General features: G+C 53.7%; 1 protein-coding gene across 2 annotated transcripts in view; it reads right to left on the minus strand.

Annotated features, from left to right (window-relative positions):
- Positions 1-15,815, minus strand: part of TRIM9 (tripartite motif containing 9) — a gene marked incomplete at both ends in the record, with an annotated part of 31,358 nt that overhangs the window by 13,068 nt on the left and 2,475 nt on the right. For both annotated transcript variants that reach the window (XM_079537658.1, XM_079537657.1), the window contains 2 exons: positions 3,635-3,757; positions 4,116-4,211. In XM_079537658.1, the coding sequence (XP_079393784.1) occupies positions 3,635-3,757; positions 4,116-4,211 (219 nt within the window). The remainder of the gene's footprint in view (positions 1-3,634; positions 3,758-4,115; positions 4,212-15,815) is intronic.

The raw sequence follows: 15,815 nt of genomic DNA on the forward strand, positions 1-15,815 counted from the left end.
TACCAGCAGAATGGCCATCTGTCAGCAGCAGCCCTACATGTGCTGCCGACAAGCAGCGGTCACCCAGCGAGGACCGAGGCTGGGGAGCGATGCTCCCTGGCTGCACAGTCAGCCCCAGCAGGCTCCTCCCATCCAAGTAAGGCTGATTCCTGATGTCTGGTCCCTAACAGAGGTCTGGTCCCAACCAGGAGCAGCAGGGAGGTCTGTGCTTGCAGGGAATGAGCCAAACACCCGCTGCCCCCATCCCAGCGAGGCTCACAGTGCTGCTGACTGGAGAGAGGATGCTTAGGGACAGGCTGAGAGGTCACCATCAGGCTCACAACCCAGCCCAGGCTCCTTGCCATAGGGCACAATCAGCTCTGGCTGCACTGTGCATTGAGTCCCAGCAGCTTCAGAACATCCATCCCACCAGGGCTGCCCCTCAGCAGCATTCCTGCCCTTCTGGAGCTCTGTGATTCTGCTCAGGGATTGAGAACCTATTCAGCTGGAGAACTAGAGCATGAAACAGCAGATTAATTGCAGTGGTTCTCCTCTGCTGCTGTCCCCACTTGGTGGGGTATCTCAGCTCCTCATTACACCAAAATAATGGGGGTTTATGTTAAGAGCCAAAAGGAAAAACTGGAAGCTCCTCTGACTTGTACAAGGGAGCAAGGCAAGCAGCCATACAGCTTTAGGAGGACTCTGAAGGCTTGCAGTGCTCACCAGACAGCCAGCAGCACCAACTGCCTTGGCGTTAGCATAGAATGGATGGTTTGCAAAGCTCTGCTGAAAGCACTGAATGGTGGCATCTTCTGGGAAAAGGCCTGTGGGACACAGAGCACCAGCTCAGCTGGCAAGGAGGTTGGGGCAGCTCCACACATTTCCCTTCTGGTTGCTTTTGTCACTTTTTTTCCCATTGCACGTCGATGGAGGCAACAGCCAGAACCTGGTTACTAATTGCAGCCTGCAGAAAGGACGTTTGCTGCGTGCTCACAGCAGCTCCTTACTACCTTAAAATAGGAAATTTATTTCCAGAGCTTTTCTCTCCTGCAAGATGACATTAACTATAATTTACATTTTAATATAGCTCCTAGAAGGCATCTGCACTCAGCTCTACCTGTCTTCCTCGTCTTCCCTCCTCTTTTTAGCCCTTGGCTGGATTTCTGCTTTTCAAGGCATGCAGCCTCATGCAAACCTTGGCTGGATGAGCCCTGCTGGGGGCTGCCATGCCATACGAAGGGTCACAGAGCAGCACTTCATCTCTGGAGATGCCAACATGTCCAGTGATACGGGCTGAAGCTCCAAGAGGTGTCTCATTTCTACCTGGGACAACCCTGTAGGAATGCATGTCCCATACTCAGTGTTTGTGCCATAGGACATCTTCCTTTGGGAGCACCACATCAGTCCTTTGGAAACCAAAGCCATCCATGAGAAGCAGAACACACAAGGTCTGCCCTGGGTATGGAGTTTAAAACCTGGCCCCACTGCTCCTCCAGATCCTGTTTTTTAAAGCCTGGCTCTTACTATGAATCTAAGTTTAGGGGAGGTTTGGGAAAAGCAGGGAGATGTCCCTTCCAAGTTCATTCCTTGGCACAATCAGTGTTGGCCCATGGGCAGTCCTGGCCTGGTGCCTGTCTCCATGAAATGTGTGTCAAGCTAAAGTAGGTCAGTCCTGAAGCTGAACTGACCCCAACTGCTGGCATCCCATGGGACCAGCAGTACAGCAGAACGTACAGAAAGCCATGGACTGAGCACACAGCATGGGGGCACTCGGAGGCAGCCCCTCCATGCACCACCAGACACCCTGCATGCTGTCTTTTCTAACACCCTGCAGGGATGTCTGTTCCCTTTGCAATGCTTTCAGCCCCACAGAGCCTCCAAGCAAAAGCTGCAGGCTTTGTCATCGTCCCCTGCAGGCAGTGCCAGCCTTTGCAGCCTTGGTGACACCGGGGAGGTGCAGCTGCTCCAGGCACAATGCTTGCCCAGCTGGGGGCTGCAGGTGCTGTCTTTGTCTGGGGGCTCCTTGGAGGGGCAAAGGAAAAAGCTGCTCCAGGCAGTGATGATCCAGGCAGCCTCATCCCCTGGGTCACAGAGCATGGTGGGGACAGGGCTGTGGGGTGTGACGTGGGAGGGAACCCTGTTTGAGCAGGGAGAAAAGCAGGGAGGTGCCCAGCAGGCCTTCACCTCCATGTATGAACACAGGCAAGACCCTCTCTGTCCCTGCCCCACGACATGCATTGAGCTGGGCTGTACGTCTCAGCCACTGAGGTTACATCTCACAGTGCAGGACTCAGCTGCCCTCAGGTGGGTCACAGCAGCAGCTCTTGTTCACTCCTAATTCACAGGAATTAGAAGGGAAAATTAATAATTTCAGGCTAAAAGTCTGACCAGCGCTGCACAGGTTGCAAAGCAGAAGGGAGCAGCTTCTGGGTTTTAAATAGCAGCCACCGTGATGCTGCTGACTCCATGGAGCCCTTCCTGCCACACAGCATCCCTTCCCACACAGCTCAGGGGGCTGCTAAACTCAGTACTCCAAGCAGGGAGACTTGAGGGCTGATTTAAGAGCCCAGCCTGAAACCCAGGGGCTGGAAGTGCACTCACAGTGTGGCTGCTTCTGCCTAATGACAAAGGCCAGTCGGTAACAAGCGTGGATGAGGCAGGATGAATGTGCTGGGGACAGGCAATATGGGATGAGCAAGCCGTGGGAAGCAGATTTCTTCCCCTGGCCAAAATATGAAAGGCTTCTGTAGTTTGTGCTGAGCCAAGAAAATGTTTTATGCTTTAATTAACCATGCCCTGAAGGGCAAGAGTGAAAGAGAGCCCGCAGGCGCAGGGGTCCTCTCTGTATCTACAGGCCAGCAACGTGGCACTGCCTATTTGGGCTGTGCTTGTTGTTGGACAGCAAGCCCTGATGCAGGGTTCAGCCCCACAATGCTGCTATTGTCCAACTCCCAGGCTTGGATGGACCTATTCTGGACCCACGGGTTTTAATTGTGGATCAGAGTCTAATGCCCAACCTGCTGGGGGCTTTGGAGGGAGGCTGGGGAGAAGCAGCAGCGAGGAGAGAGTGTAGGACAGTGAACATGATGGAAATGCTTGAGAGGGAGAGCCTAAAGGAGGTGTGTGCAGAGCTCAGCCTGTTTTCAGCTGACCTCGATGCTCACACTGAGATGTGCAGCTCAGCTCCCTCTGTGCCAATGTTTCACTGCTGGGTGAAACAATCACCCTGAGGTGCTCATCAAGCAGAACAGAACACAGAGTGATTCCTGCTCCTGCCTGATGACAAAAGTGGCATCTCGCAGCCCCAGGTGCCCCAGCTCTTTGCAGCTCCTGCTGAAACCAGCAGAACTCACAGCACTGCATCCTGCAGGATCAGACCAGGAGCTCAGAAGCAACGTGGGACACAAACAAGGTCACCTAACAGCCTCTGGATACTGTACAGAGGGCTCTAACAACCCAATCACTTCTAATTGGTGCAGCAACAGAGTAATGCAGTGGGAAGTAATGCAGTAGAGGCAGCACCACTCTGCTCAGGACCCATCAGAGCAAGCTGAGCATGTGAGAAGCAGCTTTGCAGCAAGCCCAACAAACAGCAGCGCATCTCACCCCGCTCTGGTGGCAGCCCTGCAGGAAGCCCTCTGAGCCTGGGGCTCACCTTCAGCTTATGCTCGTGCTCCTTGTTGACCCGGGACAGCAGCTGGGCTTTCCTTCTGTTGAGGGCATCGATGAGGGCGTCACATTGGGCCACCAGGCAGGCTTCGAACTCCACGCTGTTCTCCTGTGGGTCAGAGCAGAGCAAAGCATCACAGCATGACTTTCCTCCTGGGGTCTACTAGGGTTATCTTGATGTGTACAGCCATGGCAGCACACAAATCCATGCTGTTAGCATATGTACAGCCCTGGCTCGTGGCAAAGAGAGCAGCAGTGAGCATCCTTGGATGTGCCTGTGGCAGAGTGAGGTCTGCTCACCGCATCACTCAGCTTCAGGAGGTGCAGTTTTGGGAAGGATCATATGAAAAGAGATAGCTGCTGAATGGGGGCCCCTTCGGAGAGGATCCCCCTAAAGCAAGCTGAGGAGATGGGGTGGAAGATCCCAGAGAGCAGCTCATCCCCCCAGCAAGGGCTGAGCACCGTACCTGGATTTGCTGCACCATGTTGCGGAGCTGCACCAGGAACTCTTTTGCCTCCTTGGCTCTGTCTGACAACCCATTCAAGGCCTGGGACAGCTGGCTCTGCAGGGGGAAGAAGAAGTAGCATCATTTCCATGTCCCAGACTCGCTGCAGGAGCTGACATCAGTGTGGTGGGGATGGACTGGGGTCCTTGCACTGCCTTCCTGGGGCAGGAGATGTCCTGTTGCCCTGGGAGAAGGAAGGGAAGAGGAGGGGTAGCCATCATCAACACTCTCAGATTTAGGAAGATGCCTAACAGGGAAGTGTTTCCACTGTGCTCTTAATCCCATTGCATCCCTGCTGCTCATGGCAAGAGTCACCCAGCTGGGGACACGGAGCAGTTAGCCCATTAAACATTGTTAATTAATGCTAGATGACAATGGAGCGCATGTGGGAATGTGCACGGGGACTTGCAGGCATGCCTGAATGTATTCATTAAGGGCAGCACTGTGGGCACAGTGACAACATGATTCATAGCTGTGGGGGACAGAAAAAAACTAAGCCCTTCTGGTTCTGTGTTATTCTAAGTCGGGGAGAAATTAAATGTCTGAGTGGGGGCCGTCAATCCTACAGGTGCCTTCCTGAAAGGCCACTGCCCTTGGAGCAAAGCCAAGCTCCAGAGATGGGTTGGATCACCAGGCACACGAGGCAGTCGCAGGTTGGCCCTAAGAAAAGAAGGCAGCAGCTTGCATGGGTGTGAGCAGGGGGCAGGATGAGGATGAGGTGATGAAGGCTTGCAGCAAGGTGTGGGGGAATGGGCATGGTGGCTTGTGCATCTCTGCATGGAAACAGACTGACAGGGAAAAGCTCTGGGGATTCTTGTGGTTTCTCAGGGCTGGGAAGCCTGCTCTGGGACTGCTGTGCCTCAGCAGAACACGAAAGGTGATGGAGACCCAGTGTGTGCTCCAGTGTGCACTGCAACACTTATAGAATCAGGCTGGAAAAGACCTCCGAGATCCCCAAGTCCCATCCCAGCCCACTCCACCCTGCCACTGCCCACATCCCTCAGTGCCACATCCCCACAGCTCTGGAACACCTCCAGGCACGGTGACCCCACCACTACTGGGCAGCTGTGCCACTGCAGCACTGCTCTTTGGAGAGCAATTTTCTCCCTGTATCCAACCCCCAACATCCTCTGGTGTCCCCTGTGACCAGAGCAGCATCCCACCACAACCAGCATCAGTGGGAGACTGAATGAGTTTCAAACGAAGAAACATCCTATTCAGCACGGTCTTAAGAACAAGTGAATTTGTTCTCCCACATAGCTGGCCTGCTTTCCTGATGCTCTCGTTTCAAAGCAGCGAGAGGAGACCTCCATAATTCACATTAGCATTAATGGGAGTTAAGCATTTAAATCTCTGTCCCTGGAGCACTTAGGAGAGAATCCATCCCTTTTCTGTGCTCACTAATAGCCCCCCTTCCCAGGCTTGGCTGACAAAGGGATTTCTGTTGGGCTTTGACTCCCTCCTGTTGGAAATCAGGGATGAGCACGCAGGATCTGCCCGTGGTGAAGCCATGCTGGCTGTCTTGGATCACCTTCCCATCTCCCACAGCCTTAACACAGCCTCCATTGGCACATCCTCTGCTGGGACACGAGCTGTCACACATCATGTGTGACTCAATATGGGCAGTGGGGCACTCACAGAGGGGTGAGGGAGCTAGAAGAGCAGCACAGTGAGCCAAGGCAAGAAGAGATCTGCTCCCAGTGTTCTGCTCATACCCCCGAAAGGATGAGGAGCTGCCACAGATGCTGGAGCTGAAGTCATGTGCTTCATTCTTTTAATTAAGGCACAGGACCTACAGCCTTCGAATCCTGTGGCAAGCTTACTGTACGTGATGCCTGACTAATTAAAATGGGATGTTTAATTAAAACTTGCATTCGCTCAGAAAGTTGATGAAGCTAAACAGCTGCTAATTGGCTTTCTGCTCCAGCCACGGCATCCTGACCCTGGTGAGGAAGCAGGGCCAGGGGTGCAGCCCCCACTGCTGTGTGTCTGACCCAGCACACAGAGCTGGCTTTGTGAGCAAAGCTCCTGGGTTCAAAATGCAGGCAAGAAGCAACCCCCCGCCTCCTTCTTTGCAGTTATGGGGGGATGCAGAGGAGGATGAGATGTGAATGTTAATGCTCAGCAGCCCCGTGGCAAGCCCCAAAGCCAGGCTGCTGCCTGCCAGCTGCTAAGGTTTGGATAAAGCCAATTATTTGTTGATAAAAGAACAGCAAAGCAGCTCTGGGTGCTGTAGTGCAGAGCAGAAATCAATTCTGGCAGACTGGACTTCGATGCCTTATCAGCTCGTAGAGCTGTTTCTTATCCCCCTGCCAGCCCATACCTGCTCTGTTTGGCCCACCTACACTCAGCTGACTGCAAGCAGCAGCCAGGAGCCAAAGCCCGGAGCATCACTGTGTGCACAGATGGCCCCAGCCGCTGGCTTTGTTCAGGCAGACACTGGGGCAGTGTATTTCCTCAGCAGGCAGAAGGGATTCAAAAGCTCCAGCCTGGAAATAAGACAGGGAATATATTCTTTGCAAGCACAATGACCTCGCTGAAGCCCTTTCATTGCCTCCTGTACGGCTCCAGGGTGCCCTGCTCTGTGGAGCAGACGCACTGCTCTGCCTCACCGCGAGGAACACCGAGTCTCTTGCATTTTCCACTTAGACCTTGGTGATGCTGGCACTGCCTGGCAGCCCATCCATGGTAGCACAGTGACTCACTGCAGCTGCTGCCCAGAGTCTGCCCATGGAAGGGACTGGGGTCAGCGTTCCGCTCAGCCCCGGGGCCAGGAGCCTCTCTGAAAGCAGGTTTCTCATGTTTTGAAAACCACCTGCTGCCTCTTGGTTGCCAGCCCCTGGAATTGCACGTCAGCCAGCACTGGGCACTCTGCTGGAAGTCAGACACTCTGGGTAAAAACAGCAATTATGCTCTTTGCGTGGATTTTAATGCGCCTAAACGTTGTGCCAAAACCAGTGATGAGTAACCTGGGCCTGCAGCAGAACAGCACAGCACCCCGTTCCTGCTGGGAGTCCCCATCTGAACCCTGTGCTTCCCAGTGTGAATCAGAGGAGGTCTGTGAGCAGCCCGAGTGATGTGGTGAAGGTGCAGCCCCTGCTTTGATACAGGATGCAGTCCCTGCTTTGATTTTTACGCAGAAGAAATGAGCACCGAGATATTACCAACAGCCCTTTGATATTGCCAATTAATTCCTGTCTTGCTTCATTAACGCTCGACAACAAATCACCTTTGCTTTTCATCAGCGAAACCTACTGCACATCCCTGAGAAATCCCAAGGAGAAGCGGGGTGAAAAGCTAAAAAAGGCCAAATATTGGGCACTGCAGAGCAGGCTGATGGTGAGGAAGTACGGGCAGCTCCATCTGGTTTGCATGAGGCAGACAGGAGGAAGCAGGGACGCTCTGGCCAGATCCTGGTGCAAGCTGGTGCCTCCCAGAGCAGCAGCAACGCACAGCTCCTGTAATGGGGAGCCAAGGCACATCTTGTCTTGAGCAAGGCAGCCGTAATGATGGCTGATTCCAGCCACTCGTGGCCCAGCACTCTGATCTACAGCTGCTCTTGTGAGGCTGGTGGCATTTCCAACCCCCCTGGAAGCACTGGGCTCATTTGCTGAGTCAGTGCTGCTATGCTTTTAGAGATGAATGAGGCTGGTAAGAGGCTGAGGACAACCTGCAGCTGATCAATGACTTCTCCAGGCTCCCTCCCCTCCCCTGCACAGCACAGAGCAGCCACACCACACCACTGCTTGCACATTGCACTCTGAAGAAGCTGGAGAGGCTCCATCTTGCACATCTCTTGCTGCATTCACACACAAAGGAAGGTCGGATGCCCTTTGCTGCGTGGCAGAGAGCAGCCTGGTGGTGGGCTGTGATGCTTGTGCACTGCTCCTCCTGGGGATGTCGGCACACTTTTGTCATTCCCTCCTCACCTGCACAGGGATGCTCCTGCTGGGAACAGTTTCTGCATGGCTTCTCTGCATTTGGCTGCAGCTGCTGCTAGCACAGGAGCAGGGAGATGGAACGAGCTGAGCTGGGGGCCGGAATCAAGAGAGGAGTTGGGCAGGGACCCAGCAGAGAGCTCAGTGTGCCCTCGTGCCAAGAAAATGGCAGAGGAGGGGGTCAGTGCACTGGGTTCTGCTTGGGGCACCAAGTGGTGGTACAGCACATCTCCAGGTGAGAGCAGGGCAGATTCCCAGGCAGTGCAGCTTGGTGTCCTCGTTAGCACGCCCAGTGCTCAGGCTAATTAGCCTGGATGCAGCTCCATGATGCTTGGTCACCCTGTGGCTGCACTGAGCCCTGCTGGAAGAGGCCTCCCCTGGACTGACATCAGTCTGTGCTGATGGGAAACTGCAGGACATCGACTTGCTGCTGCCCAGACAGGGAGGTACATGGGGATGCTGCCCTCCTTCAGAGCCCCACCAACACAGCACCACCTCTGAACGAGCACCCGGGAGGGAAGCTGAGGCTGAGGGGTGCATGGAATCAGGGCAGCAGAGCTCACCTGCTGGAGGGCTCTGCAGGTCAGAAGGAAGCAGCTCATCAGGGAAGATCCTCCGCCTCTCAGGCAGCCACTGCAAGAGCCTCACTATTGTTTTAAAGAGTAATAAACTCATTGCACAGCCTTAATTAGAGAGCGAGGCAGTTAATAAAGCCAGACACTGCATTTCCTGGGAGGTCTGCTCAGCAGCTAATGTCTGCAGCACATGATCCCTCCTCAGGTCACTGCTCCTTGTGGCATTTTCCCTTTGCTCTGAATGAGCCTCCAAGCCTCAGGTACCCCTTCCCACGGTACAGCAGGCCCAAGGGTGGGAATAAGGCTCCCACTTGGCCAGTGCCATCCTTCCTTTCCCCCTGGTGCCTCTATGCAGCAAGCAGCCCTATGGGCACCACCTACGCCCAGCAAGGTGCACGCTGCAGCCCTGATGCTTTCCACCTTAAAATGATGCCCCGTTTGCCTTCAATCCAATTATCACCTCCCTCAGCTGCCTCCATGGTTACTCGCACTTAAGCTCTGCCATCCCATTACTGCATTAAGTCTTTAAATCTGATTACTTTGGTTGGAGTTAAATTTAAACCTGATTAACCGCCCCGACGATGAATTTTCCCTCTCCTAACCCAAATGCAGGGGCATCTGAGAAAGCAGGTTGCAAGCCCCATGGGGTCATTCATCCCTCTGCACTATGGGCACTGACCATCCTTGTGTCTTGTCCTACAGCCTCCAACACCCATCTGTGTGCTGCAGCCCAGTATGGCCATAAATAGGCTTGACAGCTAGCCAACATCTTGACTTTGCTTTGACATTTAATTGCCTAGAAATGCAAATGAGAAGAGCAGCCACTCATCACCACCCTGCTGATGGTGGCTGCTGCGTCCCACAACGGTGGACAGTGATGCAGTGAGCTGAACGAACCCACCATGCTACCCAGGATGGTCCCCATGTGGCTTTGCCCCAAGGTAAGAGCCCACCGAGCTGAGCAGAGCCAGGCAGCCCGGCTTTGGGAGATCCTGTCTTTATCAGCAGATCCTCATTTCACAGCCCTGTGCCTCTTTGGCTGCTGACCAACATCAGCAAGCGCTCACACACTTTGCTGAAGGGAGGTTTTCATAGGCACAGATGGGAGATGGCATCTCATTCCCTTTGGCTCCCAGGCCCTCCCTGCGATGGGGACAACTCACATCCCCCGAGCATCTCCGCAAAGCAGGGCTGCGCCGTGCCCTCACAGACAAGCCATCTGCTGCCACTTCCTAATGAATCCTTCATCTGAAGATGAGCTAACGTGCCTCAGCGCTAGTCTGCCTTCCCCAGCTAAGCTAAAGCAACCACAGGTATCTCCTCTCCCACCCAAACCTCAACTGTTCCTGAAGGATGCATCAAACCCTTTCTCTCTGCTGCTCAGCTCAGGCAGCATCAAGGCCAGGACATTGCTGCCTTACTGGCAGTTGCAGTTTCACTGGCAACAGAACACGAGCTAATTATTACTGATTTTCTGCTTTTAATAAGATTGCTGATATCACACAGCAGCAGGAGCCAGGGGGGGGAAAGGGAATGAAATCAAAGATGCATGCAGATCGACTGGCCTTTCTGCTTCACCCCTTCCCTCTGCAGCAGCACAGCACGCTGCTCCCCCAGACCAGCTGCCTTGCTCTGTGCCAGGACCCTTCTGCAGGCAGCACAGGGAGAGGTGAGGAGCTCTCCCTGCCCTGGGGGCTGCAGCTTTGCCCTCTGTGAACGTCCCTGAGTGGGGATGCTCCCACCTTGCTGCCCATTGAGGTGTCCAGGTGGGGACACGGCCGCTCACTGCTCCATGGGACAGCGAGGCCACTGTCAGCCCTTGGGCTGCACACTGTCCTTCCTGGAGAAAACCAAGGGCAGACACAAGACAGACAAACAGGTAGGTCCAAGGAGCAGGGTTCCCTATTTCCTTGAAGCATCACTGTAGAAATATTCCCATCACCATGGACACCAGAGCAGGGGGACAGCAATGCTCATTGCTGCAGCAGGTGCTTGGGTAGCACTCAGAGCACAGCGAGCAAGCTCAGACCTCACCTTGCACAGCAGCCCCAGCCTCCATGCCAGGGAGCGTCCCATGTTGGAGGGGCTGGATTTGGGATGACTCCCACACTCCTATTTGGGATAGGAACCAGGTGATGTGTGCAGCTGCGGGTAGCCAAAAAGCAGCCTGGATCACCAAGGCTTCAGGATAAGGAGGGAATAGGACTTGTGGGGAAGAATCTCGTGTCCAGCCTAAGCACAACCAGGAGTTCCTGCTCCTTACCCCCAGCTGGGATGTGCCTGGGGGCATTTGTCAGCCTCAAGATGTGACAGGCCCACAGCAGAGGCACAGGTTGGGGTGGAAAGGTATGAGTTCAACAGGCACACAGGTGTGAAGCATGCAAGGACTGCAGCTCCCAGTTCTCCTGATGCAATCCAAGAAGGGCTCTCTGGCAAGTCCATCCCCTTGCACTTGGAAGATGCATTTCAAGCAGCCTCTTGAGAGCCCCACTAAGATTTTCAGTGCAAATAAAGCAGAAAGAGAGCAGTATGGATGATAAAAACACTCAAAGACAACATGAGTAGGAAGGGCATGGGGAGGGGTGGGTACTGGGAAGGCTAACCACACAAACTGGATGGGTTATGAGAAGATCCCACAGCCATTAATAAAACAGGAGGAAGAATAAGTCAGAATTTCACCAGGAGCTGGGCTAAGGAGTGCCTTGAAAACATTATTCTTTAATAGGAAAGGATGTTTGGCTAATTAGGAAGTAATAAGGAACCTGTCAGAGAGAAAGGAGGAAAGGGGACCCGGTGCTCAGCACTGAAGGATCTCCATTCGCTGGAGCCAGGCAATACATCTCTGTGCCACGAGGAAAGCAGCTAATGGGCTCACTGAATCATTTATGATTATTTATGAAGTGAAGAATTCAGGAAATACCAAGGGAAAGGAGGGGGGAATCATTCACATTTGCTCCAGTAACCGCCTTCTTAGGGGAAAGAAAGGAGTGACCCCAAGACCTTAAAGAAAAGACAGCCAAAGGGGTTTGGAGTCAGCGTTGGTGCCTTCACATAAATTCACCTTCTTTAAATACAGGAGGAGGGGAAGGAGGCAATGAGAGATGGCTTTAAAGCACAGATGTTACAGAGCCAGGCTCAGGATAGCAGGTGGCATCTCCAAACTCAGACCATGCTTTGCAGCATTCCAACTTTCCACAAGAGCCATTTCACACCACAAAAGGTCAAGAAGCGATAGATTCAATACTTCTTTAAAAGAAAACATGTATGTCAAAGAGTTTTGGGAGACCTGGTGCAATGGGTTTTACAGGCAGAGAAGCCTCTTGTTTTCCAGAGCTGAAGAGCAGCACTCACCCCATTTGGGTGAAGGGCTCTTTCTCAGTCACTGTTTTGATGTAAGGGGAAAAGAAATCTTTCCCAGCACTCTCAGAGCTTGAGGATCCTGGGGAAACAGACCAGGTGCTTTGCTGATCTTTACGAGCATGAAGGCAGGCAGCTCACAGCAGCAATGCACAGCACATCAGGAGCTCCACTCCAGCTCTGCGGTGATGCAAGCAAACACTGGAGAGAACGGCAGAGGAGCTGCTGGGTGCAGAGAGCAAACTCAGCACAGAGTGCCAGCAGGAGCTGCCTGCAGCCTGACCAACGTGGGCTGGTTATATGGGGTGAGGAGAAGGCACCCACCCTGCAGTGATGGATGAATAGATCTTGTTTAGTGGGATTAACCCAGTGATCTGCTGGAGCTCGTCAGCCCTGACTCTTCATTAGCAGCCTGGATGTCCCTGCTGTGCCCCGTGTGGGCAGGGAACTACCTCAGGTCTGTCCCAGCTCCAGCACTGTGGCTGCACATCGCACCTTGGGAGGAGCAGAGGACAGTGTGAGCATCCCAGATAACTCCAGAACATCAGCTGGAGCTTGTTCAGATTGCAAGGCAACGGGGTAAAGTTACACCAGGGCCTATTCCTCAGGGCTGCAGATTTGATGCTGGGAGATTTTGACTGAATCGTGTTTTTATTTAGACTTACAACTAGCTCTGAATACACAAGGGGAAAGCAGCTCATTAGCAAAGCTACCCAGGCCTGTCCTTCCTTCCCTCCCTTGCTTGCAAGGCTCCCAGCCAAGCAGCAGCGGAAAGCACTAACTGCAAACACAGCAGAACCACGGTGGCATTTCCACCCTGGAAAGGCACCTGCACACCCAGGATGGGCTGAAACAGCAGGAATGCATTTTGTGGTGCAACAAACAACCCCTCCAAAAATACCTCAGCTTTGCAAAGCCATTAAGCAGTGCAATGCCCAAGAGCTCTCATTCAAAGCCCTGCTCAGAGGAGCAGGCAGGCAGGGGTGAGCTGCCTCTATAACCGAGTGCTGGGGGTGCACATGTGGCTGCTGTGCCCCTGGGCAGCACAAAGGGCCCTTTACCCACTGCCAGCATGTTTCTCATCTGCCCATCACGTGTGGGTGCTCTCATCTCCCATTGTGGGCTGCCCAGGCCAGGGATGCTCCCAGCACTTAATGACAGGCTGCAGCTATAACCTACCTGCTCTCTGCAGCAGGGAGTCTCCTGTCATTAACTGGAGAGAACCCAAGCAGCAAGAAACCCCTGCAGGACTGGAGGATGCTAAGCATTCTGCAGAAAGGAGGTTGTTTCAAAGCAAAACCCACCTGCACTGCTTCTCACAGCAGATGGGCCACACGACCCGCCTGCACCTCCGGGTCAACCACAAGCAGGGTTCAAGTGAGGTTTTGGGGACAGCTGCAGGCAGAGCTCCTTGAACTCCCTTCAGAGCTGGAGGAAAGAGGATATTCCTCCCGAGAGCATAAGGAAAGGAGTCAAACAGCCTCCTAAAGAGCACTGCCTGAGCCACAGAAGGACCCATGCTCAAGTCCCTGTGAGCCACGTTACCACCAGGTTCAGCGTTTGCTCCCATTGCTAATTCAGAGGTCTTTCAGGCTGGGGCTGCGCTGACAGGAGACTCCTGGGTGCCATTCTGCCTTACCTCCTCTTTCCAGGAGAGAGGGACAAGAACCAGTCCATGGGAGAAGGACTGACCCCAGCCACGTGCTGAGATGTCTTTGGGACGCCCAAGCACAGACAGCGCAACACAGCACTGTCCTCTCAAGTCCTGGAGCATTTCATAGAATCACAGCATGGCCTGGGTTGCAAAGGAGCACAGTGCTCATCCAGCTCCAACCCCCTGCTGTGTGCAGGTCACCAACCAGCAGCCCAGGCTGCCCAGAGTCACATCCAGCCTGGCCTTGAATGCCTGCAGGGATGGGGCATCCACAGCCTCATTTTCAGGGCTTCCCATTGGAACTGACAAAGCTACAGAGATTTACCCCTGCTCCAAGATGGCCCAGAGCCCATTTTCCTTGCAAATACCTAAGCGGGCATCTCCTGGCACCGAGCACGGCGCTGGCTCCAAGAATGCCTTGTAGAACTTGCTGTACCACACTGCCTTTGATTAATGAGATATTCTTGGATGCTTGTTCCTCCGTTAACTGAGGTTAAGCACAGCAGGAAGGGCTGCTTGACAGAAAGCTGTTTTCTAAATAAATGCTCACGTGAGAAGGCAGCATCACTCCCAGATCTGGGACTGGGACTTATGGAGATCAGGGGGAAAGTTCATTACTGTGAGAGTGGTGAGGTGCTGGAACAGCTGCCCAGAGAGGCTGTGATGCCCCGTCCATCCCTGGAGGTGTTCAAGGCCAGGTTGGATGGGGCCCTGGGCAGCCTGGGCTGCTGTGAAATGGGGAGGTTGGTGGCCCTGCATGGCACAGGGGGGTTGGAGCTTCGTGATCCTTGAGCTCCCTTCCAACCCGGGCCGTTCTGTGGTTCTGTGGTTGTGTGACTGACAAGCTGTGCACACCCACTGACCTCAGTGACATTGCTGGCCATCCTCTGACTTCAGAGCAGCTGCCATCGCCCCCAGCTCCCGGCCACAGGAGAACAAAGCAGCAGGGAGCTGCATGGCACGGCCAAAGGAGGATGGATGTGGGAATCCAGGACAGCAGAGCAAGGCTTGGGAAAGCGCAGTAGTAAAAGCTAAAGGATTCTCACTGCTTCTATCTCAGCAGCAAATATTTCCTTTTGCAAACGCAAACAGACCTTTGTCTGGTAGCAATCCCTTGGGGTTTCCCACGAGCACCAGGCAGGCTGATGAATAACACTGCCTCCTTGTTGCTGCCCACTGTTCCCCAGGCAGGAGCTAACGGGCAATGCAGTGTTTCCCAGCCTCTGGTTTGTCCTACATGTACAGAGCAATCGGGTTTAGCATCCACAGAGCTCCCCTGCACCTCTAAGCCTGGCTGCATCAGTGCATGGGCTGGGGGCTAGGTAACACAGCTGCTAATTAGCTGCTAACCATCATCACAGCCAAATTCAACAGCATGCAACTACAGCCAGCAGGGCTGGCCTCTGCTGCAAGGAGTGCAGAGATGCTGTAGGAATCAGCGACCTGAGCACAGCTTTGGGGCTGAGGGGGTGTGAGATCCCTTCCAACCCAACAGCTCCCTCATTTTGGGGTTTTCTCTCTCACCATCAGCAAGCTCTCAGGCCTGCCCTCACCATGCAAGCACAAGAGGAACTCAGATGTGTGAGGAATACATGAGCCAGCTCCATCTTGTGCTTCTGCTTTTGACATGACTAGCAGCACCACATCTTCCCAGGGCAAAACCCAAACAGCTGTGACATGTGTACGAAACTCAGACACTTCAGATTAAACCTGTTTCCTTCTTTGCTTCGCTGAACATTTACCCCTCTTCCCAACAGCTGTCCTGAAGGGAAGATAGGAACAGAGAGGATTTCCAGCTTAGAAATCCAAGCTCCCTGCTTGTATGACATTGTGTCTCAGCACTGATTATTCTGAAATGATCATCTTCATTTTCAGAGGGAAGCAAAAAGCAAGGCAGTTCCCAAAAAGCTGTGCTAAAAGCCCTTTGGTCTCCACCCCATTTTCAGCCAGAGGGTGGTGAGGCACTGGCACAGGTTGCCCAAGGAGGCTGTGGATGCCCCATCCCTGCAGGCATTCAAGGCCAGGCTGGATGTGGCTCTGGGCAGCCTGGGCTGCTGGTTGGTGACCTGCACACAGCAGGGGTTTGGAGCTGGATGAGCACTGTGCTCCTTTGCAACCCAGGCCATGCAGTGATGCT

This window comes from Tetrao urogallus, assembly GCF_951394365.1.
Source record: "Tetrao urogallus genome assembly, chromosome: 6".
Classification (NCBI taxonomy): Eukaryota; Metazoa; Chordata; class Aves; order Galliformes; family Phasianidae; genus Tetrao; species Tetrao urogallus.